The 26,540-nt window shown below is 38.1% G+C and overlaps 1 protein-coding gene and 1 long non-coding RNA gene across 13 annotated transcripts in view; one reads left to right on the top strand and one right to left on the bottom strand.

Moving 5' to 3' along the window:
• Positions 1 to 26,540, bottom strand: part of MAPK10 (mitogen-activated protein kinase 10) — a 146,871-nt gene that overhangs the window by 79,254 nt on the left and 41,077 nt on the right. For 4 of the 12 annotated variants that reach the window (XM_085058136.1, XM_085058135.1, XM_085058137.1 and 1 more), the window contains 2 exons: positions 16,614 to 16,770; positions 846 to 917 (listed from right to left, as the gene is read on the bottom strand). In XM_085058136.1, the coding sequence (XP_084914262.1) occupies positions 846 to 911 (66 nt within the window). In that variant the 5' untranslated portion in view covers positions 912 to 917; positions 16,614 to 16,770. Of the gene's footprint in view, positions 1 to 818; positions 918 to 16,613; positions 16,771 to 26,540 lie in introns of all 12 variants that reach the window. The other 8 variants (XM_085058134.1, XM_085058146.1, XM_085058139.1 and 5 more) reach the window with 3 other exon arrangements.
• LOC146437979 (uncharacterized) overlaps positions 823 to 26,540 on the top strand; it is a 66,828-nt gene continuing 41,110 nt past the window's right edge. Inside the window, exon 1 of the long non-coding RNA XR_014851620.1 lies at positions 823 to 933. This is a non-coding gene — a long non-coding RNA (uncharacterized LOC146437979). The remainder of the gene's footprint in view (positions 934 to 26,540) is intronic.

The following is a 26,540-nucleotide window of genomic DNA, read 5'->3' as shown; positions in this document are numbered from 1 at the left end:
GCAGCACAGTTTTCAGCCTGAAAGAATGTCCCAAATATCTCCCCAGTTAGTCAGATTTCTCATGTCCCATCTCACAAAAAAAACCCCAAAATCTTAAAACTATAAAGAGACAGAATTCAAGCACAAAACACTGTTCAGAAGGGAGAAAAAGAAGACATCTTTCATTCACAAGGGAACATTATGCACACAGATTTGCGACTAATATATAAATGTTAACTAACGTAACCAAGAGAACCAAAAACTGGATAAATCAATAGGCTTTTTTTTGCATCACAGATTTAGTTTCAGCCTTGTGCACTTCCACACATTGTGTTCAAAGAACTTCAAGGGTGATGTAGCAATACAGACTTGGTTATAATACATTCTCATGACCCCAAGAACCTGCATAGCACATGGTGTTCAATGGGATACAAGACAATTTTAATTACCCTTCCTTCACTTCCAGCAAAGGTAAACAGAAAATTATAGTCACAGGCTGCAATATATAAGGTTTTGTCTCAGAAAAACAGAGACTAAGACGAAATAGTTTTAATTTGCATTTATTTCTGTTTGAAAATAGTGCCATTATTTTTCTTCACTAAAAAAACCCTCAGAATATTAAATGAAATTTTAGCAAAACAAAATCACGAATCATTAAGACTAAACTAAAAAATAAACTTGAGAGCAAATAGAAAAGTAATTTTTTTGTGATGCATTTCTCTTTTATTTGTTTTTTTTTCTCATTTTTATAACCAGTTTCTTGCAGTAAGCTGCTGAAACTCACTCCTATTTTTCTATTACAGCATATTGCAAAAATGAAGTACAAGTATATACTGTACCTTGTTTTACCTGTAAGGAACACACACCTGACAAAAGGCAATCTTCACATCCAGAGTAGGTTCACCACAATAATACAAGAAATGGCGGCTCATAAATACCTGCAATTAAAGAAAAGTAGACATAGAAATCTTGTCTGGCTGCTGATGTGCAAGTACGATGCAGCTCTAGATACATTTGGATTCTAAACCCAACCTCAGTTGTTACCCAGCTTGTAAAAAAACAGAAATGTTGTAACACCAAACTGTAAAAAAGCTTTAAATTATTTCTAATGCTTGTCAAGGTTATGATCTCAAATATTACTTGGTTACATCTGCAAAATTTTATAGAAACTGATGCCATTACCTCGAAGTTTAACATATCACTTGCATATTCCTACACCAACAAAAAAAAAAAAAATCAAGTCAATAACATTCTAAACAATGTGGGCACAGGAGACAGTTATTATAATGGGGAGGAAGGAAACAAGTCCTAGGAAATTTATAGAAATGGAAAGAATAATTACATCACTGTATAAATTCACAGCACAATCACTTTATGAATATCACACCTAGTTCTGGTCTTAACATTCTACCACTAGAAAAGCTACAGAAAAGGGCAGTGAGAAGGGTCCAAAGCACATAGGGATTCCTTACATGAAACAACTGCACAGACTGGGAATTTATTTTTTTAGCCTAGAAAAGAACTGTCTGAGTGGAAATATGCTGGAGATCCATAAAATAAGTGGCATACTGAAAACTTATTTTATGTTTTTTAAAAAGAAAAGAAACATGTGGCACCAAATTATGTCATCAGAGTTAGAATCAACAATAGGAGAGAATTCTTCACACACTATTTCGTCAATATGAAACTCCCTGTCTCACGTTGCTGTGGAAGCCAGAAGTCAACATGAGCACAAATATGATTAGGCAAATTCACATAAGAAAAAATCTGTTGAAGGCTATTAACCTCGAAAATATCACCCCTGACTCAAGATAACCCTGAGTCACAGTCTGCCACTGCAAGCTCAGCCTGTTCCTGGATTTCCCAGGCATATGGTAGTCGCCCAGGGAGCCACAGACTGGACTAGACAGGTCTCCCTGTGTATCCTATGTTAAACCCCTATGTATCTTATGTTTTAACTTAATTCCATAGCCCCACATTCAGCTCTGATTAACCAATCCTGTCCTGGCTACATTATGGCATGGCACTTCAATGAAAAAAAAAAACAAACCCAGCAATGCTACCAGGCTGAGATAGGTAGCAATGTCACAAGACTTGGAGCATACCAATTTTTCTGCATGACTCCAAAAAACTGCAAAAATCCCAACCAAACAATAACAAAAACCTATTAACGGTACAATGAAAAAACCAGTAATTTTTTAGGTTAAATGAGATAAGTAACACAGAACTTTCTGTTTTTCTTTTAAATATAAACTCATTGTTAAGACTTAAAAATGAAAACAAAACAACCATTCAACCATCACTCCATCAAGTCATGGCTCTGAAACACTATGTAGCTACTTATGGCACTTGTCTTCAGTAGGAACAATTAACTAACTTCAAATGTAAACAGCAGTAAATAAGACAAGACTTAATTTGGAGTAACTTCAACTCACACCAGCTGATCAGGAGTAAAGAAACTACAAGAAAGTATTCCCCAATACTGCCAACTCCAATGCATCATGTGCTCCCACATGTGTTTAATTTTTAATGAATGAATGTATGAATAATCCTGTTATGAAAGCAAGTTTATGACCTTTTCTGCATCACGTTACAATGTCTGAGATTGCTGTCTCATTGCCCAGTGAGTCATTACCAGAGTCTCACATTCCACAGAGGGTTTATAATAGCTTATATTAAAACAAAAAGAAGGCAGCTTTCTTTTTTCTTTTAAAAAAAAAAAAAGGAAAAAAAAAAAAGGGCTTTAACCATTATGAACATTAGTCATATTGCCAATGATTTCTGGAAAGCCAGCAGGTAATTACACTGTCATGCAGCAGATATATACACTGGCTGTATGCAATACATTGCTATAATAATCAATGACTGAAATGTCAATAGCCATGACATACCAGATTCAAGACAGCCTAATAGTGGAAAATGAAGAAAGGAAGGGAAGAAAATTGGGGGAATTTGTTTTGTCCCTGAATTTGCTGTGAGGATCTGTTGAGAAGACACACTTTGTATTATATATGCATTACTAGTCATACCCAGCTCCTCAGCTGTCCCACAGGAATTACTGTAACTGTTAATAGTCACCCTGGGCAGAACAATACACTGGTGAGTTTTATGAACTGGAATACATTTTAGAATTTATTGTGTTGTCCTTGTGTGCAGATAATACTTATAAAATAATAGAAGCATGGTATGTTTTAATGGCCAAGATCAATACTCATATTCCTCTGGCCATGAGATACACCAAATGAATCACTACAGAGCTGAGCTCCTCCAGCTGTGCAACAGGAATAAATGCCACCTTTCCATGGCACAGAAAGGCATACCCAGGACAAAACAGACTTGAGCTCATGTTTGACAGAGTGTTTATTGAATTCATACAAGGCTCCCTTCAGTGCTGTGTAAGTAATCACACATGTATGTGACTTCTAATTCCTTCACGCAGAAAATCCATTCACACTCAGATCTCCTTGATCACATCTCCTCTGGTGCGAGCTGACACCACATCACTGGAGATGTTTAAGAAGTGTCAGAATAAAGAACTGGCCTGATGCTGAGATAATTGTGTTACAACAGACAGTGGTTATAAAACAAGAAGCTACTGAGACAAACAGTGTCAGTCACCAGGGACTGGAGCTTTCTGTGAGAGCATAAGCATCCAATATTTCTTTGCCCCACTTCGGAGACTTTACCTTTTCAATCTTGAGTGAAATTACCCAAGGGGGGAAGAACTGGGAGAATGGAACAACACTGATAGAATAAAACACTCTGTGAAGACAGAGACTGCAATAGCATCACAGGGAGAAAAGCTGTCTGTGAAACACCAACACCACAATTGGAGCTCAAATCTTCATCATGATCAGGGTATCTGTATGCCAGAACCCATAAAAACATACCAGACGCGGCAGCAAACGCAAGATCTACTGTCAGGCAAAAAAAAGGTAGGAGGCACCAAAATTAGGAGGAGGAAAGTAGACATGAAGGCAAGAAAAAGAAAATCCTGAAAATCCTCGGAGCTGTCCAGTGGCACAGCCCCCACAGAAACTGCTGCCTGGAACTGTGAAGACACCACTGAGGCTTGGCATCTACCTAGCCTGCTGCTGTGCCATTCTCCTCTTAACTCCTCCTCCCTTAAAAACAGCTATTCAACATGGACTAAAGATATGCCCCAATTTCAGGCATGAACTTCTCCTTACCTGCAGTGCTGCTATCAAATCTGCCTTTTCTGGACACCGACTTTACTTTTAATAAGGGTTATCTGTCTCTCCAGGGGTCAGGAGGATTAGCTCATTATTATTCAAACAGCTCTTTGAAGACTGAAAGGATTAAATCAATACTATTAGTATAATTACTGAGAGCAGAGAAGAAGCCATGCAATGAGAGCAGTTAAAACAGGCTGGAAAACCAACAGTAGCTGCAGTTCTCAAATATAGCCTCTCGCAGTAAATCTTTCTGCTTGTCCTTGAATTCTCTGCTCACCCTCAGTGCTGTATGATATTGGTGCCCAGGGAATGTCTGGGCAATTTGGCCCAGTCAGATTAAATCACTTGGCCTGGGGAGCCTTATTTTCTACCCAGGCTGCACTGTCCTTCACATAAGAAGCTCCTGGATCATGGATTGGGAGGCTGTGTTTGCCTTAAGCCTAACAAATGCAAATTTTGAGTCTTTGAGGCCTGGGCTGATGCTGTGCTGGTCTGAGGAGAGCCTAAGCACTTGCACTCCCCATGTTGTCCCCTAAGCTGCCTCTCCAGCTGACACTTCAGGAGCTCTCTGTTCTGGAAAAAGCATCACAGTCCCTTTCTTCTCAGAAAATACCTCCATGATGGTTTCTCACCTCAACCCACAGCACAACCATCTACATCAAGTGCACCAATCCAGGGCTGAAACAAGGCTCTTCATGAGGAAAAACTGCAGCAGCTGCTTGACCTGTTTTTAAACCAGTGTTACTGTACTTGAAACAAATATCCCAAACCAGCTCTGGTGCTGTTCTCACCACCTCCCATGCTCCTGAGACTATACTCTGAGAGGTATTTACATGTCCTACAACAAAACAAAATAGAAACAAATGCTTAAAATCCTAATTTAAAAAGTAGCAACACATGGAATTAAAAAAAAAAAAAAATAGAAGTGCAAGTTGCAATTTAAACAGAAATCAAATGACAGCTGGAGATAAAGTAGACAGAACATTATATGTAAGACTTCACTAGATTTAAACCTGGTATGGTATGGCTGCAAACTAGAAGGTTGTAACAGAATCCCAGGCTGTCCCTCAAGGATATACTATAATCTGTGCCCAGTCCCATCAATTGTGATCATCTCAATAATAAGGAGAAGCAACATATATTCATATCAAGTACCAAATCCAGCATTTCTGTTTATTTGCTATTACCACTCAAACACATGACGTGTACATGTCATGTTTTTGGGTGGTAATGGGTACAGTGAATGTGCCCCCCATCTTTACCAACATGTAGTTCTCTACTTGTGCTACAAAAGGAGAATGAAGGTATTTATTACTGCCTTCAATAAATATTTCATTCATGAACATAAAGATTCAGAATGTGAAAAAAATTAATGAAATAGCACCATCACCTAAAGTTATTTAAAAAACCTATCCTGTCCTAATTCAATGAGAGGGGGCAATTGATCAATTCAGTTGTCACTTAAAAACCTTCTTGAAAAACATTAATGTTCAAAGATTAACATTTATGAATTATTAATGCTTTCTGTTTTGAAAATATGTTTGAATAATTTCATGCTTTTCCAGTACTGGGATGCCACTCTCCATCTGAAAACATATACTCTCACCACAGTATCTTACAAGTTCTCTGAAGCCTCTAGCAATGTTCTCACTCCTTTAACTAGATTTTTCCTTTACTGCAAGTTGGCTATTCTGCTCTGTGTAGACAACAAGAAGAATGTAGGAAATAGTGAAGACCTGACCAAATTCACACAGCATGACAAAGTGTACCAGCAGAGAATGGCAACGTCTGATTCCCAGGTTCCTACAGAATTTCAAACGTGGGCTCTGTTATCTTTAACACGCTGGATCAAGAAAGAAGACTTGCAATTTGCCCACAGTTTTCATATAACTGCTGCCAGTTATAATAGGAATATATATGTTCAAATGTCCTATCAAATTGTTCTTCACGTCAGAGACCAAATCTTTAGCCTTATCAGCAATTTTTAAATAACTTTTTTCTTTCAGATCTGATGTACAGCACTGCAACAGGAGACCCACTGCTTAACAAGAAGCTTCAAGACACATCTGAGGATAAATATGAACGAAAATTTGCAAGTAGATTACTAATAGTCAAGGAGAGTGTTTCTACTGCAAAAGAGTGCTTTTCCATTGTGTCTAGGCTCCTATTTTAATTATTATTGGAAATAACCAGGGAAAGCAGTGGTGTGAACAATGTAATTACTAAGGTTAAATCCCAGCAGAAACAGATCATCTTCCACTGGGATGAGAAGTGATGACATGTTAAAATTCACAAGAATCACACAAGTGGCTCTAAAACTGAGCTGCTGGAAGAGAAAGAGAATGAAAAGGAAGGAAACAGTGTAGGAATAGCACTGAAAAGGAAATATATATGAAATAAAAAAAGAGCAAACAAACTGAAAAGACAAGGGCCTAATAAACAGATTTTCCTGATGATCACAGCTCACATGCAGAAGACAAGAACAAATGAGCTCCAAGTCTGGTGTTGCTACCAGCTTCTCCTGTTTTCTCCAGCCTGTTGTTACGAGTCAGAATTCCACATCAGAAAATATTGGGTCTAAATGCCTAAGTTATAAGAGTCCAAGAAATCACATCCAGAGGTAATATTTACTGTTATGAACAGGTACTATCAGGAAAAGAGCCTACTCCTGCAAGATGCTGCAGCAGATTAATTAGTCAAAGTTTATGATGATCTTGTCATAATCTCTCACACCATCTTGGCATTTGCAGCTGAGTATCTTCATTCCCTGAATAAATTCTAGCCACTTCCTACAGGCATTAAATTAAACTTTGATGTTGGAAGCAGCTCTGAATTTGCATGGGATGAACCTGCAATGGTAAGTGTGTGAGACCACAGTTACCACTGTCAGCAAAAAAAAACTTAAGAAAAGCTAATTGGATAGAAGTGAGCATAGTAAAACACTACCTGCCTCACATAAGAGAACAACCTTTACCACAATGGTGAAAATAAGATTTTTTGATGCATTTTTCCTGTTGTGGCATATGATTTTAATCTGCTTTCTCTTTCTGAGGAAAAAAGGAAAAAGATAAAAAATAGAGGTAAATGTCTCAGCACAGCTGAATGAAAAATTCTGCCCTCTTGGAAGTTTGTTTTTCTCTATTAAAAAAATAAAATCAATATAAAGCTGTTCCTTAGATAAATGTCAGTGGCAAAGCTGCCTGAAGGTATGTACTGAATCACATCAAAACTATTTTTAATACACTCCCAAGTCAACCTCCAAACCTAATTCAAATTCAGTTATATTTGCCTTCAACACAGATGTCCCTGGCACTTTATGACTGGTGAAAATGACCTATATTTAATGGAATACATAGAGAAAAATACTTAAGTACTGTCTGCACCAAGTAATATCAAGAAAATTAATAGATTTGAATAAATTATGTATTTTAAGTTGGAATAGTTTGACATTAATTTCTGATGAACCGTATGCCATTGGATCTCATTATTGTAAGGCTGCTCTATTACACATGTTAACCACCCCATTAATGATGGGTGCACATAAAAAGAATGAATATCCCTGTCAAAAGCAAAATTCTAAATTTGGGACAAATGCATGAAAGGCCAGGGCACTTAGATCCTGTTATAAATCCTTTTCCAGTGTACCTTCATTGTGTGGCACTGTAGTAAACAGCAATTTCTGTAACAGTTTCATTCAATTTAGGGGAAAAATTGATGGATTTGTTCACTTAAGAGGAATATATTATGCAACCAAAATAATACTTAGCCTTGCTTTTACTTGTTTGATACAAATTATATTGCATTCTACCAATGCTCATCTTTCCTGTATCAAAGTATGCATGATGGAGATATGAAAAGCTGTTAGGACTGTAGAATAAGTTACTCAGATGTAACATCTGTATTTATCACTGTAACTTTAAAGGGACTGTGTAATTGGCCACTGAACCAAGCCAGCTAATTTACACCTCACAGTTAGGTTATTCAGGAACAGAGCCAAAAAAATCACTCACATTGGAAGGACCTTAGGACACCTATTATCCAAACTTTCTAATCAAAACAAGGACAGTTATTTCAGTTCTTTGCAAAGTTAGGGTGCTCAATCCCTGGCTTGGTTTGTATTTACATATTAATACAGTAGCCACACAACTAAAAACACTGTTACTCTAAAAAAAAATGTAAGAGGCTTAGTTCTGGAGCGCAAGGCTGTGGCCATGAGCAGATTACACAGTAAATTCTGCAGCTACAAAACAGCTTATTTCTCAAACAACTAAAATACAGATTCATTTGCTTCTGAAAAGCTTTTCCCCCTTCTAAGCTTTAACATTTGCAAATTTTAATTACTCCCATAACAAAACACTACTAGAACTACTCATTTCCAGGATGCAAGCAGGATTTACTGCAAAGTCTCTGCAAGCTGTTAATATCAAATGGCAGTTACATATTGTTTTACAAAACACAGAAAATATTTTGATACTTTCTGGCATCTTTTGATTAAAATTCTAAATATATGAGAAAAAAAAATCCTAATGGAATAAGAATAGGCCCTGTGTTTCTGATGATCAGTAACTAAATCTAGCATGATGCAAGCCTGGAAAGAACAGCTTTTCTGCTGCTGGACTGCAGCCCTTCACCTATGCTGCTGTTGTTTAGAATGTGTTGTGCTAATGTAGAATGGCTAAAGAAAGACAGACCACTTTGATTTAGGCAGATACAAATCCAGAAAAAGTGGGTGTTTCCTTGCTCCAGTCAATGCTGGGTAAAAGTTCTTAAAAGCATAAGGAATAATAATGATAACTACTTATCCACTGAATATAGTCAAAGTTCCAGAGTCTTACAAAACAATGGGAGATGAACCATTTAAAGAAAGCATATCTGCTGCTGCCAAGGGGTGTTGCTGCAAGTGCCATTTGTTTTTCCATATGCAAAACTAGAAATACAGTAGCTGATTAATGCAAAAATACAGAACTATGAAGGCTATTCTTAGTTTCCTGTTGTACAGATAATGACAAGCTAGCAAAATAAATGTTTTCTTTAAAAAAATTACAGTTTTGTGAACTTAGACTGGACAGGTAAGGAGTGATCAAAATGAAGTCACACTCTTTTTAAGTTTTTATATAAAAGTAAAACAAGGAAAAGCATGTAAAAATACAAAAGGTAATCATCACAGGAAAGTAAATTTTTATTTCTTTGGTTCTCTTTGTTCTGTAGCATTGGAACAAAGTGACTTTGATAAAGTCAGAGGATAAGAATTTCTTTGGTTAGAGAAAAAGGAGCCGAAGAGGCAAAGTCTGCAATTTTCAAGACAAACCGTTTGGGAGAAGAAAAAGTGGAAAGCAAACCAGGCTATTTCATAATTCCTCCCTCTTCACTGCCACTAAGACACAGAGACACTAGCTCATACATCTTTCTGACTGCAGGGAAAGTCTCCCTGTTATGGGTAAACAACAATTTGGAATTGATTTTTCCAGGCAGAGGCTCCCAGCACCACTTGAAAGCATGGGCACTCTCAGAGTTACACAGAAATGCTGCTCCTGATTAAAGCAGAGCTGAAGGACAGGCATTTCAGATAAACAGGTGACTCTGCCTCTCCACTTCTCAGGTTGCTGAGGAAAGATTTTGGAATTATTTGACTCTGCTGAGAAATGAGAGCTCAGAGACAGAGATAAAAGGCTTTCAAAATCTGCACAAACATGCAAGGCTCAACACCTCATACGAAATCAAGATTTTTCATAGGTACTTAATGTAACTCAAATGTGAAATGAGGTTAGAAACTTAATTCTTTCTTGTATCCCAGCTCCCCTCAGAGCTCAGAAAAGGGACAAACAGCAACAACTATGGGTGTCTGACCCAGTAAGTCAAGAGGACTAAGAGCAATAAAGGAACAAGTTTAATTTACCTGGGTAAACCAGATGGAATGAGGACTTTTTTCCTCTTCCAAAACACTACCATTAATAAGGTGTGGTACAGCAAGAACAAGCTGTGCATCCCTGAGACAGCCTTTGCCACCAGAACTCTGGTGAGTAATGCAAGGAAGCACAAGGGAAAGAAGGACCAAAGGATAACTTAAATGACAAACTGATGTATTACTTTGAAAGAATTTGGACTGCAGTATCCAAGATGAGGATCACAAAGTACTACATCGACATGAAAAGGGTAAACACATCTTTTACATGAATGGTTTTACTAAAGAATTTAAGAAGTTCAAGAACTCAACCTTATCCTACTTTTGACTCCCTAGATGTAAGTGCAAGAGTAATTCCCAAGCTCTTCCTTTTAGCACCTTCTTACATAATTTTTTAAAAGCTACAATCCATAGCTTGCTACTCTAACGATTTTGGCTTCTTTTTCAGCTGTGATTCAATTACCAGAGCTCCTCCACAGCTAGAAACCTTCTGGTGTCCATAGTGCCAAGCTTTCTTTAGGCTCACTAGAAAATAGCAACATAAATACTCTTTATTTTGTGCAGCCTTTCACACTTGATTAATTCTATTCCCTATAAATCATTAACCCATCTGCCTGACACTCATCCCAGTTAGGCTACAAACTTAGAGAGTACAAACACTGCACGTTCTGCCAAGCTTTGTGCACACATGCTATCAGATCAGGAGCAATAATTACCACACCCCTCACACGTGTTCATAATGCATGTGGTCATCTGAAAAAGAGAAAACTCTTAAGGGAGATATAAACCCAAATGTCCTTTTCGTTCCAGGAAAATCTCAACCATTTAGTGGTGTGCCCAAGGCAGAAATGCTTCCTAGAGCTCCCATGAGGACAGTGCAGCTTTGCATTAGCCTCAGTGGAGGCTCGTGGTTATAAAGCAAAACACAGCCCTTGCACAATGCCACTGGAACACCAGCATTCACTGTCCTAAACTCGAAATGTAAACATGAATGAACAAAAAGTCGAACTCGGTCATGTGCCAGAGCTCTAGAGTTTGGGATTAAGGTTTCAGGGCTTTAACATGGGGTTTTTTGGGTGGTAGCCTTTATTGAGGGCTCAGCAGGGGATCGTTTTCTGTCTCTGAAACATCTGTTGGCCACTAAAATCCCAATTATGCTTAGCTCTTTTCTTGCAGCAGGCAAGGAATATGCACTGCAAGAGGGCAATTGCAGTTTGAGTGAACAACAGACCTACAAACACAAAGAGTCCTGGAGTCACTTCCTAGTGCTTTTACACTTTAACTACAAATGTAAACTCCTGAACAAGGTGGCAGCTACAGCACCTTGCTTACTTTAACTCTGTTGCTATCTTCCAGACTTCCAAACAGATATGAAATATTATGAAAACATATATAAATAAAATATATGAATTCATAAAATACATTCACACATTTCCTTGTTCTCTTGAACCCCACAAAGGCCACATGCCCAGAAAGCATGACCAACCAGCTCTTCTGCCTGCTTTGCAGTGCCAAGCTGAAAATACTGCACTAAAAGACACTAAATTCCTGTATCACAAGTAAGTTTGAGCTTGCTTCCTAAACAAGAGCAGATGCTCAGAGAATCAGATATGACTGACCCTAAGCGTTTTCCGATACCATTTCCAGCTCCCATAGACACTGAATATAAGAGAAATCAACTTAAATCCAACTGACCTGACATCACTTGCAAGGAATTATCCCACTGTGAGACAGCTGATTGATTCCTCTTTCCATTTCAAAATGGTAGCATGAGCTACTGCAACATGCAATGAATGTCATGAAGCTGCTCTGCACAAAAATTACTCCCTCTCCATGAAAAATAACTGAATTTAGACAAGAAAATTTCTTCACATGGTTTCCAGCCTCCTGTGGTCTACAGAATAGTTTTCACATGCTATGCTACAAAAATCCCTTGCAATAATGTGCATAGTAAATGTATTTCTAAGGTAATTGAGTGTTGACTGCAAAACTGGTGATAAGACCACACATTTTGGACCTCTCCCCTAAGCCAAGTACAGTGCACCATGCAAAAGTAGGATCTAGCTGTTCTACAAAAATAGTTTCTTTTGTAAAGACCTCAGTAGTTCCTCCACACACATTTGACAGATAATAAAACATAGGCACTAGAAAATAAATTATATGCTCACTCAGTCAGGAATAGTGGCTTGGGCACCTGGCCTTAATCCACATACTGAAAATGAATGTAAATAATGAAGGTCAAATTCCTAAACAAAACAAAAGTTAAGGAAGATTTTGTTTCTGTCAAAGAAGACTGAACAGAAACCCATCCTTGTTTCCCTGAAACAAAGGAACAAAATCCAATTTTGCTTGCACAGTCAAATGCTTTCTTTTTTTCATTTCATTTTCAAATTCAAACATATTGGAGTAGAAATGAGCAACTGATATATTTCTCTGTGAAATCTTATATTTATATAATCTTTTTTTCTCTAACTTTTTTTTTTTCCCCCAGAACACATTTCTGGGTATTGGTGTGAAATCAAATGGATACATGACTAATAACAGATTCCATATTCTTTTAAATGACAGGGAGTTTTAATTTAGGCTGGGCAGAGATTTGTGAATGATGATGGGATACAGGAAAAGGAACATGAAAATTCTGAAGCAGAATGAGCCTTTAAAGCCCTTGTAAGTGTGGCTATCAAAGTAACCATGCTGCTACCTCTCTTCATGAGTAAAAAGACTTTCTATCAGTCATTCCATGTCTCCCTGATCCTCTTTGTCCTCAATATTCTGCTCTTCAGGGCATGACAAAGAAGAAGGCTTAGATTTTGTGCAATTTATGTACCGACAGCTATCAATACATAAATTGGAGCCTTAAAAACAAACAGAAAATAAAATCTTACACCAGATTCTGACCTCACAAGGTGTTTTATAACACTGGATTTTTTTAATTTTTATTTTTTAATATCAATAGCCCATCAACTTGAATAACAGTCTTCCAAAATGCTGTTTACCAAAGCAGATGCTACTTTGATAAGATATTTTGTTTGTATATCTTTCCTTTGTTTTTTGTTTGAGATCTGAGGTTTTTGTTTCTTTTTTTAGTTGTAGCTAACAGTAAAAAGGTCTTTTGGCTTTTTTTGGCCTGAACTGACCACCAGAAGAAATCTGATTAAAAGTAGAGTTCTAAATCTATGCCACAGCTTTTTTATAGCAGTAATACATCCACTGAATAAAAATTCAACTTTTCTTATACCCATTTGCATTATGAAAAGATCTCTAATACAATAACACTTCAGGATACTTACAACAATAAATAAGAATTGGCCAGACTGGTTACCATAAGATGCTTGAAATCTATCACTGCTATTTTCGTGTTGCCAACTTTATATTCAGATGCCATTTGTTACCTAACAAACCTGTTTGTGAGCTGTACCAGTGCAATTTCAGCCCTCCTGCCTTACAGTAGAGCACATCTGAAAGGTGCCACATTGAGCCACTGTGGTACCAGTGAAAGGTGGATGATCACTTGTGGGTGATGGTCAGCTCACTGCAAACTGGACAGGCTGAGACAGCTCCTGTCCTACAGCATTTCAGGGTAAACTCTGGCATTTTTACAGACATTGCTAAGCAGGATGAAAGTTTTAGTGTTTTTTTTTTTTTCCTAATGGAATAAAGGTTGTCTGTTTGTCCTTCAACTTAAAATAACTTTTGGAAGTGTGATTAATCAGGTGCAAAAAATATGGAGAAAACCAGGTTTTTAACAGTTAACTGTTCATGAATTCATTTGAGTGGATTTATGAGCATCTTGTCCTCTATGGTATTTAATAAGTCCAGCAAATTCACTGCAGTAGATGACTGGCGAGACACAATGTTTTAAAAAATTTCATCCCTGATTTACACAATAGAGGTGAAAACAGAAGGCAGGCATTTTATACCATTATTGATTTTCCACAAATATACATAGATATGTGCATTATACACAACATAAATAAAACTGTTCAGATACTTTACAAAACTGAAACTCAACCAGCAGAAATGCCACTTACTGACCTCAACAGAATAGCAGGGAAAATGTTGCCCTGTTCTCTTTCTTATGACTCTAGCCTGTTTCTCCAAATTACAGGGCCAAACCTCTGCAATAAAGAAGCATCACTATTAATCCCTTGTGCCAGCTGCCTTTGCTTGCACAGGGACTCAGTACCTCATGCTATGTGATTTAAATGAAACACATTATTTGAAAGAACAAGAAAGAATCATTTCAGCAGATTACTTAGAGTTGCAACATATCCTACCTCAGTCCTACCCAAAAAACTCTGATTTCAGTTTTCTCTCAGGCTTTCTCATTTACAGCAACATTTTACCTGCAGGTAGCATGTCTTTGTAATTTACAGCTTAAGATACTATCTTTGAAAAAAAGAATATTCAAGAACATTGTTACATTCTGATAACATAAATTTGTGTCTCAAGAAACACCAGAAAATTCTGAACTGAATGGAACAGCTTTGGCAGACTAGATATGTGAAATAGATACATTTTGTGAATGACATGATTTCAGCATCCAATATAGCATATTGAGAATGTTCCTGTGCTGCAGTGTGCTGTTTATCCTCAGATCTAAGGCATAAAAAATTTGCACAGATGCTGCACACTTTAGAATATTCTGAGTCATGTATGGTGAGAACTTCAGTGTTCTCTTACACCTAAGCTATGTAAATACTGACTTCCTTGGAAATGTACAAGCTCTGTACATCTAGCTAACAGTCTATGGCCTCAGAGGACTAATTTTGTTTCCCATTAAGCACATAGAAACTACCAAAAATGCACAAGAAATTACTTCTGAGGAGGCATGGAGCCTGCATGCCTCAGCCTAGATCCTCCTTCCTTTAGCCATAAACTGCCAGCTCCACCCTTCCAGTGACTTGCTGCTGTTGGTTTGCTGCTGGGCATTTAGAGGATGCTGATACTGAGCAAGGTTTCACTAGACAAAGTGAAAAGGGAACAAAGGCTTTTTCTTGTACTAACCTAGTCAGAACATAGAAGTCTTAATAAGCACAGTTCGAGTCTGCCTTGCATTTTGAGTTGCCATCAAATATTCCACAGCACAGATTCACGAGGAGTTCTGTCTCTTCTCTAACCTCTTGTAGACAGGTATGAAGGGACCTGAACATTATCATGATAATGCTATTCCCATCCAAATTAATCCTGGTGCAGGCTCTGCACCAGTGTTCCCAAGCCGACCTGAGAGTGAAGCCAGGCAGCACAGCTGGAGCAGCACTAACACCTCTCCAGCAACAGCCAAGCATTGTCTAATGGCAGGTGATGTTAACATGACATACTGTGGACCCAGAAATGGAAATAGAATCATACAATTATTAGGGTTGGAAAAGAGCTCTAAGCGCAAACATTAAAACCTCATTTATTCCAATTTCCTGTGCATTCCCTTTACATGCAGACCACTCACACCTCCAGCAGGATCAACTAACTAAACTTAGTTTACAAAAGTTTACTATTTTGTAAACTAAGTTTACCCACTCACATCCCATCGGGATGTTAATTGGCTATGTTTATCAAAGTAAAAGCACCACAAAAAACCCCCAAAAAAACAAAACCAAAACCAAAAAAATTAAACAACAAAAAAAATCAATCATCAAGTAGGAAAAAAGTAGGCTACATAAGATACAAGAATGCTTTGTGATTTTCTGCAGCTGTTCTCAGCATAGCTTAGCAAATTAATTTAACACAGAATGTCATTCAGAACTATCTTTAGTCCTTGTTACTGTTTTAGCACATTATAACAATTAATCATCTTTTATTAATGCATGGGCACTCAAAAATGAACTAAGAACAGTCACATTGTACTGGGTACTGCTAACTCATCTTTTATATTAATATTTACACTATTATTCTGCTTAATACTACACAGAGAATTTCACAAGTGTATTGAGATCTTGATTTTGGAAAACATTTCAACACAGGCCTAAAGGGAATCTCAGTATGTGCAATATTTTCTAGACCACAGAGGTAAATATGTGCATAAGGCTTTGCATAGAATCCACAGCTGCACAGTCATTCTTACAGAAGGGAAACAACATTAGCATTAGATTTAGTGGTGAAACTTCACAGTAAATATGCAGCTAAATAGGTCAGGTCTACCTCCCCATGCTGTCCAGGCTTAGAGCGATCAACTATACCTCATTTTCATTCAATATTTTTTCAAATATTCATTGGCTGGTCAAATCAAAACCTGCTCTGTCATGACACTCATAGGCATTTTTCAGAAATGAATCTATGGTCACAACCTGTTCTCCCTCAGAGAAGGCACATGAAAAACAATGTCAACAAACAACAAACACCTCTAGAAAGTGTTTATTTTCCTGGACTTGTTCTCCTCCTATTACTTTGCATGCAATTTTTACAGTATGCTCATCACCGCGTAATACACACACTTCACAGACATCTAACATCTCCTTGTAGTCCCCCCTATTTTACAGGTATTTTTCTTTTTATTAAGCTTGTTTTCATCAGAAATTAGGTGGCCTTATATGCCTTACCAGGGACAGGACAGTCTGACAGCGAAGTTTTACATTTTGTCCAGGTGACACACTTGAAATTGCTCTGAGGTCTTCCTGGGGAGAGCTGCAAATCTGGGGACCACTGCTCAACAAATGCGGTCTGTCGAAGTTTCACCTCTGTCCCAGTGGAAGACAGCTGTCAAAGGAGTTAAAGACAGGCAGGGTTAAGGAAGCTGAGCTGGTCTGAGCTGGGCCAGATAACTCATTTTGGGACTGTTTGCTCCATTTTACCATGCTCCGAGTCAAAGCAGCACAGATACCGAGTGGTCTATTTTTTCTCATTAAAGTAATTGGGTTTTTTAAAATGCTCTGCCTCCTTTCTAAGGTCAGTCCTTCCATGCACTGCCATAGTCTGTTGGATTAAAAAAGCCTGGAAGTCACTGTGATGCCTTGTGGTAGTCAGAGACTGCAATACCTGTCAGAGGCAGAGAACATTTCTGTTGCTATGGACTGTTAGGTATAGAGAACAGCCTGAAAGGCAAATAAACAAGAAATACATTATTCCTTAAATGTGCCATTAGACAAGTTTAAGGAGTCCACATCCTGGATCTTCACTCTGCACAGACTTGAAGGCTTATGTGAAAAGGACAACTCCTGATCTGGAGAAATAAAGAAATGTTCTGAGGAAAAGTAAATTAAGACCCCCAAAACATCAGTGTTGAAGTAATCAGGAGCAGAAATTTAAGGGAAGCAATCAATAAAATCTTATCAGCTGCATAGCAGTGAGGAGAAGGTACATTAGGAAGATGTACTGCTGTCTGCTCTTTCAGAATAATATGGACATCTCATTTTCTACCAAACTCATAAAATTAGAGGAGCTGTTTCCCAGCCTACCTGCCAACTATATATTTCCATCTTTCTCTTTTGCCTTGCTGTCCTGAACAGCTATAGCAGATCTTATACTCTGGATAACAGGGAAGGGAGGACAAGGGCAGCTTGTCCCATTTGCTTATTCTACAGGATGCTTAAATGTCACTCTATGGACACTTAAATATCACTATGGACAATTTGGCAAAACACACACTTCAGACCATCACAGGGCATATTTACCTCCAGGTGTCCTTAGCTTTTTATAAAGGTTTGTACTGTGTGACACATCTGATAAGAGATACCCACTTTAAAAGGAGCAAAGGACTATTTGAGGCCTTTCAGACACCCTTGGATGACAGTGAAAAACAGGATTTGTACATTCAAGAGCCTCCACATCTTCAAAAAACAGTATCCATGATTATACCCTGCTTTTTACACAGCCATGAATGAGTAAGCCCATGCCACAAACCACCATGGAAAGTCAAGAGTAGAAGATCAATAACCTTTCCTTTTCTTTTTTCTTTTTCCCCTTACAAGTGATTTTATCACTCTTTTGAGTAAAATTCTGATATTCCTGGTAACAGCGCTATAAAAAACACTGCTGAGGAAGACACCAGTAAATTATCCAATCTATATTCCTGCCCGACAGCAGGATCAACTGTAATTATTTCTGACAGATATTTTCATAACTTGTTCTTCACAATGAAACATGCCCTTGCAATTTACATTACAGTCAGTGGAGAATTCCTGTTTACAAAGAATAAAATCTGTAGCATCAGAAGAACAGTACTCAACAGTAGGCAATGCTCAGAAAGACATAGAAGAATTCACAGCAAATTTATGTACCAATTTAATTACTGGTAGAAAGGTTAATCGGGGTTATGACCACTTCCATGATGTTTTCCTCCAGAAAGTTTGAGAGTTTTATCTGTTAATGAAGAGCCTGTGTGTTTAGTATCCTCTTGTGTCAGTTGCTTTACTCATGCCAAACATCATCTTAAACAGCCACTGCATTTGAATTACCATAACCTGATGAAACAGGTCTAATCAACCTGACCAGAAGAGCTCAATGAAGTTTTATTTAATCATTTACTTCTCTTTGTTTTACAGTGTATATTACTATAATTGCAGCTCCTTTTTCTCTGTATAATCCAAACAATGCCCAAAAGCTGCTCAGTTAAAATGGTGGTTGACTTTAAACAGAAGTTCCTACTGCAAAGATACACCAAAAGGCAGAAAAATTCAATTTTGTGGGTTACTATTCCCACATTGTTGCAGAATAACCCAGCTTGTAAGTTGAAAAATGGCTCACTCTGCTATGAGACATGCATCTATCTGTCCTATAGAACAACATACATTCCCTCAAATTAACAGCCACCTACTACCAATCAAATTATTTTCCTGGGTTGCAGAAAGGGCATAAGATCTGGACTAATCTTAACATTTCAATGAAGTTTAGAAGTTAAGCCTATCTCATTTAGTAGAATTGTCTTCATAATTAAAGAATCAGGCAGCATTTGCTGTCAAACTGCCATATGAAGGTGAAACATTGAGGGTTGGGGTTTTTTGGTACACAGAGCTTACCCACAGTCCTTGAATGGTTAGAGAAAATAATCAGATCTTTTTCTAGTCTAGCCAGCATGAGCTGTTCAGTAGTTAATCACTCCTGAACAACATTTACCATGATGTAAAAAAAAAATCTCTATCCTATTGTTAAGCAGGATGCAGTCCATATGTTGAAAGAGATATACAAATGAAATTCACAGCATCAGCAATAATGAACTGGATGTTTAAAAAGCAAGATGGATGCCTCCAACTCTCGATCAGAAAGGCACATTAAACCAGTCACAGAAAGATGTTTCCATTTCCAAGACCTTTTAGTGCATTCATGCCTAGCCCCAGCTGCATTTCAACGAAGATAAAAATAAAATTACTTGTACACTAAACCAGCTCCACAGAGCTGGAAGCTGTGGAAGCAGTTCCATGCCTGGGAACGGAAGAGACAATTCCTGAAGCAGAACTTCTCAAAGACATAAAGAGTCAGCAGGACACAAAGCAGCTGTCACTGCTGACAGGATGGAAACTGAATGTGCAAGAATTCTACTTTGTGTTGGAAGAGGAGAAGGGAAAAAGGAGAAAAGGTATGTGGCCTGTGCAAGTCCACAAAATTTACCACAGGTCCTCCCTTGACAAATTTCAAAGCTCTGATGCGAAGGCAATTTTAAAGCCCAACACCACCAGCAGAGAAGCAGAGTACTGTTGCAATTATAAATAATCCTCAGCAAAATAAATGTTTTAATCATTTGCCTAAATCCATAGCAGAGCATAGCCCTTCCAGCTTCAGGTGTGCACTGTCCTCCAAAGGACATGATCCACTGCCCAACATGACCAGCCTTTGCCCACTTTTCCTATGCCTACTGCTGCTACTGCTGACAAGTCTTATCATGGTACCACAAAGTCCAATGGTATTTGTTGCTTTTCTCAAACTTTCAGATCAAAAATCTTATATTTCATTTTAAATACATTTCTCTCCCTCATAGTTGCAGAAAAGCAACAAAGAACATATTCAATAGCATCAGAAGATCAAAAAAGAAAGAACATGCAAAGATTCCTGATTTAAAACCAAAATGACTCAGTATTTTTTTTGCATTTCAACTCATGATTTCTGAGTACATGGAGAAAAAAATCCACTTGGCAAAAGAAAGGCAGACCTAGGCATGTGCTTATTTAACAAATACGTAGCCATAAATTCAAATAGTTTTTTGTCTTGAAAAGATGCTTCCTATAACATCAGTCTTTAAAGGGAACTCTACCAGTGCTTGCAGAGGGAGGAAAAGCAGGTTCACTGGTGACAGGTGTCAGTCACTGCTAATGAAGGATAAATCACTATACAAGAGTCAAGTGTCAAAGCAGAGGCATGGCAGCAGGATGGACAATTAATCTGCTGAGAGAAATCACCACTGAAATAAAATTCTGTGCATTAACTAAGGGCTAGCATGGTATAATGCAGAGCCAAAACACAAACAATGTCTCATCTACACTGTGACCATGAGCACTGCACAGCAAACATTTGTTAAAATCTTGTCAGTGTATAAATCTACTGCAGCCCTTACGAATACATACAAGAAAACTTCACATCTTGAGGGTTCAGTGTGCTACTGAAATCTTCTGAGCTTAATCTGAAAAAAACCTGCTCATGTAGTGGAGCAACTGCAGGGCTCTGGCTTACAGGAGAGCATTTTATTCACCAGAAATTGCTCCAGTGTATCAGAGACACTGTGTAATAAGAGATTTCAACATATTTGTTTTTATGCAAATATGACAAAATGACACAGAACACTGAAAAATTGCAAAGAAAAGACTTGCATGAAGAGTGTAAACCATTTTCAATAATAAGAATTGACATCCCAGTTACTCTAGGCAACTTTTCAGCTGCTGCAACAACCGACCAGAATACAACTTGTACATTGTCTGGCTAATTGTCCTCCCAAGCGCTGACCCAAGTGTCCAAGTAGCTAATGATATGAAACTTGATGGTCAGAATGAATGCTAAACATTTAAGCATGAATAATAGAATCCTTGAATGGTTTGGGTTGGATGGAACCTCTGAAAATCATCTAGTCCATTCCCCCTGCTGCAGACCAGGACATCTTTCATCAGGTCAGGTTGCTCAAATTCCCATCCAAGAGCAGCACACTTCATAGGATATGTGCACGTCATTTGAGCTATGAAAACAAACCGCCTTTAACAAAGATGGTCTCAATGGTGTGTTGAGTTTGTCTTTGCACTGTTCTTTTCTACTGAGATTACACAGGAGCTTTCACCAAGATGAGGTTTTATCAGCTTTCTCTGTACAGTAGGTATTATCCAATCCCTCTGAGTGCAAAATCCCAATGCCTAAAGGAACAGAAATTATATTTTGAACTGGAGTAGCAAGACAGACAAAAGAATCCCTCACTGACCAACATATTTCTCATCAGCCAAGGCACATGGGTGGAAAGCAAACCAGTGGGACCAACCACGCAGATTTAACTATGAATATATGCAAAAATTTTCACTGCTTAATTATGATTTTCCTCATTGTATTATAGGTACGAATCCATGCTGCCGTTTTTACGCTATTATGTCTCACTTGTACAATTGTGTAAACCTTCTGCATGAAGCTGCTTCTAATGAATCCAAATCAACCACTGTTCACTGAGGAAACACTTTATGGCACTTACTTAAGAGGAAGAGCGGAACAGTTCTAACAGCTTACAGCTGGGGCAGAAGGGCAAAAGGGAGAGAGAGAAAAAGAGAGAGATCGACTCTTTTTGCATTCTTTCTACGGCATTGGCTAAACCAGCCTATTCTGAAACACTCCACCATGAAGCACTTGGGTACTTCTATCACTATGCAGAGTTCACAGTAGAATTCTTTTTGTCACAACCATTGCATCTGGTAAAATTACTGCAAAGTGAGTGTCAGATATAATGCTGAATTGCCCTGACCTATAGAAACTATGAAACACCTGGTAGTGCAGGTTATACAAGAGCTATTAAGAATAAAGATTGGACAAAATGTTTGGAAGATATCCTTGAAAATGTCAATAGGTCATGTTTATAAACCAGTTAAAGATTTGAATGCAGGAAAAAATGGACCTGTAAATGCTCATTAAAGATTGTATTTGGTTTGATTTCCAAGAGCCAATCACGCCCCCCCATTTTGGGCTGAGAATACATGGCCTGGTTTTGGACAGACAAGTCTTTCTTTTAAAAGTAATTTGATCACTTTTCACCCAGGACAAAAAATAAGGGAGACTGAGGTGGAGAGGCTAAGTTCTGAAGAATGCATTTTATTACATTTTTTCTTTGGTTGGTTTGTTTGGTGGTTTTAAATAAATTTAAAACAAACAGTATAAACCTTCAATTTCTACATGTGCTTTTGAAAAGGATAGCCTGACAGACTGAAGGACCTCAGCAGAAGTGAGGGCAGAAAAAAAGAATTATTTTTGGTACTGCCTGTCAGCTTCAGAGGGAAGGAAGGAAACCAAGGTCTAAGTACAAAGGACTTAGTCTCAAAAAAATATACATCTTCTAAAAATTTAAAATAGCTTCAGTGTGCAAGCTGCCTGAAGTCCTATAGGTCAGGATATGTCATTGTCAGAGCATAAGCTGTGGGGGTCTCAAAACTTTCTAAGCTTTCCTTTACTCCCACACCTGCAAGGCAGGCAATTGTCTGCTGAGGAAGGAACATGTTTCCTTTCTGACTACCAAATTTACTCTGCTCCACTAATAAGCCTCTCCTTATGGGCCTGCAGCTGTATTCACAGTCCTGATGATACACCACGTCAAGTATGGACCACTGTGTCTTTGCACTTCAGGAACATCTCCCATTATATTATAGAGATGCTGTAAGTTTCCAGAGTCACAAGTATACAACCTAGGATGAGTATCTCCAGCTCCTTCATTTTTTTTTTCTCTTACAACATTCACAGGCAATCAGCGATGTTATCTTGGAGGAAAACATCTGTTAATGTACCTTGACTGTACTGAGATTCCTTCATTTCTCTTCCCACTAAATGAGTTATGAACACCCCAACTATTCCTCTACATTCAGCTTCATGTAGGAAAACACTGTGAAAATACTTTTTTCCTCGAGGAAGATGATGACTCAAAGGGAGAGAGCCACCTGATGCTGAGCAGTATTTAATTACAAATGTGAATGTGGCTGTAGATCACAAAACCACCATGCTAATGCCCTGTGTTTCTCATTTCGTGTCAACTCTAGCTCAGTGGCTACCACTGTGACAGACTTCACTGATGGGCCCAGTCCCTACTCACAAACAGAATAAAACTACTAACCATGTACTACGACCAAAGCTCATACTCTGGCATCAGCACCTTTTACCATATGTTCCTATTTATCTCATGGAAAGCACAGATAAATAACTAATTCACACTGCTGAAATAGCAAGCTCAGGCCATAGATATTTAAAACGTATGTAAATGAAACTGAGAGGAATGTTTTCAGAAACACCACCCCACAGGCCATTAGGTTTCACTGCCAAATAGACAGATGTTGTCTCTCCTCACAGCACACAGAGTTCTCTCACACCCTTCATCTGGAAAGATTTCAGCTCCCACGTGTCCACATGTTGATTTCTTGTCACTCCTGTAACCCACACAGGCACAAAGTAGCAGCACTTCTTGCCAGCAATGCAACATCTGGGATTCCCTAGGTTGGCAAAATGTGCCATAAATTCTGGGAGTAATTCATGTAAAGGAAAGCTAAAATTAGTATGTGTCTATAGATTCATTAACATGCAGCAGTCCCTGCAAGGATGTGCCTCTGTATAGTTACTCAAATTTATGTAACTGTGACAAGTGTATGCAATCTCATGTTTGATTCCATCGACCTTCTGTGAAGTGCTGTTCAGCTCTGGTTTTCAGACAAGGTGTGTTCAAGGAGCTCACAGAATGAAGAGCCAAGAGATATTGATGCGTTTGCAAGAAACTCCAACATCCAGTTATCACCAGCAGCAGATAAGGAGGCAGATAAAAATGACAGCATTCAGAGACTACACTGATCTGCAACTCTTTCCTGAGGTAAAGTTCAGAGGCACCACTAGCTCTGGAACACCATCAATCTCAGCAACATCAAGATGGTAAGTTGAAAAACGTATCCATGAAACTCTCATTTCTTCACCTGCTGTGCAAAATCAAGTATAAGGAGGTCTATAGGCTGGCTGAAATAACTACTCTAACTGGCTCAGTGACCTGTCCATAAATAAACATATTAGAAAGGCATTCTGCAAATTTACTGAGGTTACACAGGAAGAATTCTGTAAGCATTTTTCTCAGATTTGAAGAGATAGCTATTTTAATACCTTTCCTGGATTTACAGTTACTTCTCTCTACATGCTGCTAGATCACTCATACTAAAAATGAATCTACAGCTTTTCTACCTCCTCTACAGTGGAACGAAGCACATCAAATGGCAAGATATTCAAAAACCTCTTTGACAGAGAGCAAGCATGGGTCTGTGTCCTGCATCACTTTGTACTGTCAGATATGCACATTCTTGATGCATTTGTGCAACATCGAAAAGTTCAAAGCAAAACAACACCCTTCGTTAAAATTCTGCCTGAAAACCGCCAGTGCTACAATTGTATATGTTACACTGGAGGACATTGTGAAGTATAGGGACAGATTAAAAAGTAAAATAATAAGGACATGAGAGCAAACTCCCTTTGGAAAGAGAAGGGGTTGATAGCTTGATTCTTTTCTCTGTTTTGTACTGGACCTGGACATGAAATCCAAATGCCTTCAGGACTCAGAGGAAGGCAAACTTTTGTTATCAATCCCATGTCTAAAGTCAGGTCTCACACTATCTGTTGCAATATTGAAAGCAAGCTTCACTTCCAAAACAGGTTTAGCATTCTCACATTAAATTATGAGTAAATTCTGAGTGCTGCAGGTTCAGCTTTGAAAAAGCCATCTTGAGCACTGCTAATAAATCAGGGAATCACAGAATATCCTGACGTGGAAATGACCCACAAGGATCACCACAAGTTCAATTCCTAAAATAGCCATGGTAGCATGCAGAGGGAGCAACACCAGCTGGGCATCAACCCATCTTTACTGCAGTTCACTGCAACTCCACCCTGCTGGGACTCCACTCTTCCCAGCACTCAAATTAGCTGATTTAAAACCACTTGCACATGCACTATAGATTTGCACTGACCACAGTGGAAACATACAATTAACAAAAACTAAATAAAGAAAATAGCAAGTTCTGTACGTCACAAAGTCCATCTAAAGTTTATAGATACTTCACAACAATTTGGCTTTCCCTGCACTTCATGTATGGATAAATAGTTTACGTAACTGGTAATGGTGTTTAAAAAGAAGGAAAAGACAAATATTAAGAATATTAAATATTAAAAAACAGCAGAAGAAAAAATAAAGTAGACAAGGTAAGATAAACACAAAAAATGTACCTACAAATTTTGAAAATGAAATGGTATTTGCAATGACTAGGCATAGAAGAAAATGGGGGGAAAAGGCAAATTGTTTTGATAGCATACTCTTAACAATATCAAACAATGGTGTCTAGTCAACAGAAATGGACAGTAATGCTGCAGCATTACAACCTTAAATATTACCTAATGAGATAAAATATTTGCACGATCAAAGTACTGTACAGCCTCTGCATGAATACAAATGTATCTAAGACAACATTTATTTTCCATCAAAACAAAAAACACTGTAAGCAAGACCAGCACAAAAATGGAATCTATTAGAATGAAAAGAGCACAACTAAACGCAGAGAAGGGAATCAGTAGAAGTTCAAGGCTGATCCCAACTCCAAAGGAAAAGGTTCTACAATTACTTCAGGTTTTAATAGAGGCTGGAGTTTAGCATGTTAAGTAAAGAAAGTACAAAATGTATCACCACGAAACTAAGTTTTCAAACAAAGAAGAGGCAGACAGCACTAAATAAAAGGCAAGAAGTTAATATCCACAGTCTCAGCCTGGAGAAGACACATAATAGCTCCCAAAAGGCATCCACTCCCAGAAAGAATAAGCTAGTAGTTAGGCAAAATAAATCTTCCTGTGCAGATACTGACAGCATTTGTTGACCCTCATTCCCTGAATATCAGTGGCATCTTGTCTTTGGATTACATTACTTATAAAAACCACAAGATTTCTTACTCTCTTAACAGAGAAGAGTGCTATGATTGATATAGACATTTCAATCTTAGGAGTAATTTTTTGTGCCAGTTCAGTAACTTCATTTCTGATTATACAACACATTTGCAATCTCAAAAAAATTACTGCAGTTGACACTTTGTCTGGTAGTGAGTTATTGTAGTCAATAGATATCTTTCTACTGATTTCACCAGGCTTCAGATTATTTCATGAAAATGTGTTCTACTTTGAAATAAAGGTCTCATATTTGTGGCACCAACCTAATAGCTTTTGGTTATGTTTTACAGTCCAGATTCAGCAAAGTAATTAGTCTGGACCATTCCACTTCCCTGATGGATATGCTTGAGGACTTTGCGTAACAAATCCAGGATATCAAACACAAAATTGCTTAACTGATAAGCTGA

Source organism: Lichenostomus cassidix, chromosome 4, assembly GCF_008360975.1.
Source record: "Lichenostomus cassidix isolate B80296 chromosome 4, HeHo_3.0, whole genome shotgun sequence".
In the NCBI taxonomy this organism is placed as follows: domain Eukaryota; kingdom Metazoa; phylum Chordata; class Aves; order Passeriformes; family Meliphagidae; genus Lichenostomus; species Lichenostomus cassidix.
Note: the sequence above shows the minus strand (reverse complement) of the source record. Positions and strands in the feature narration are given on the sequence as shown.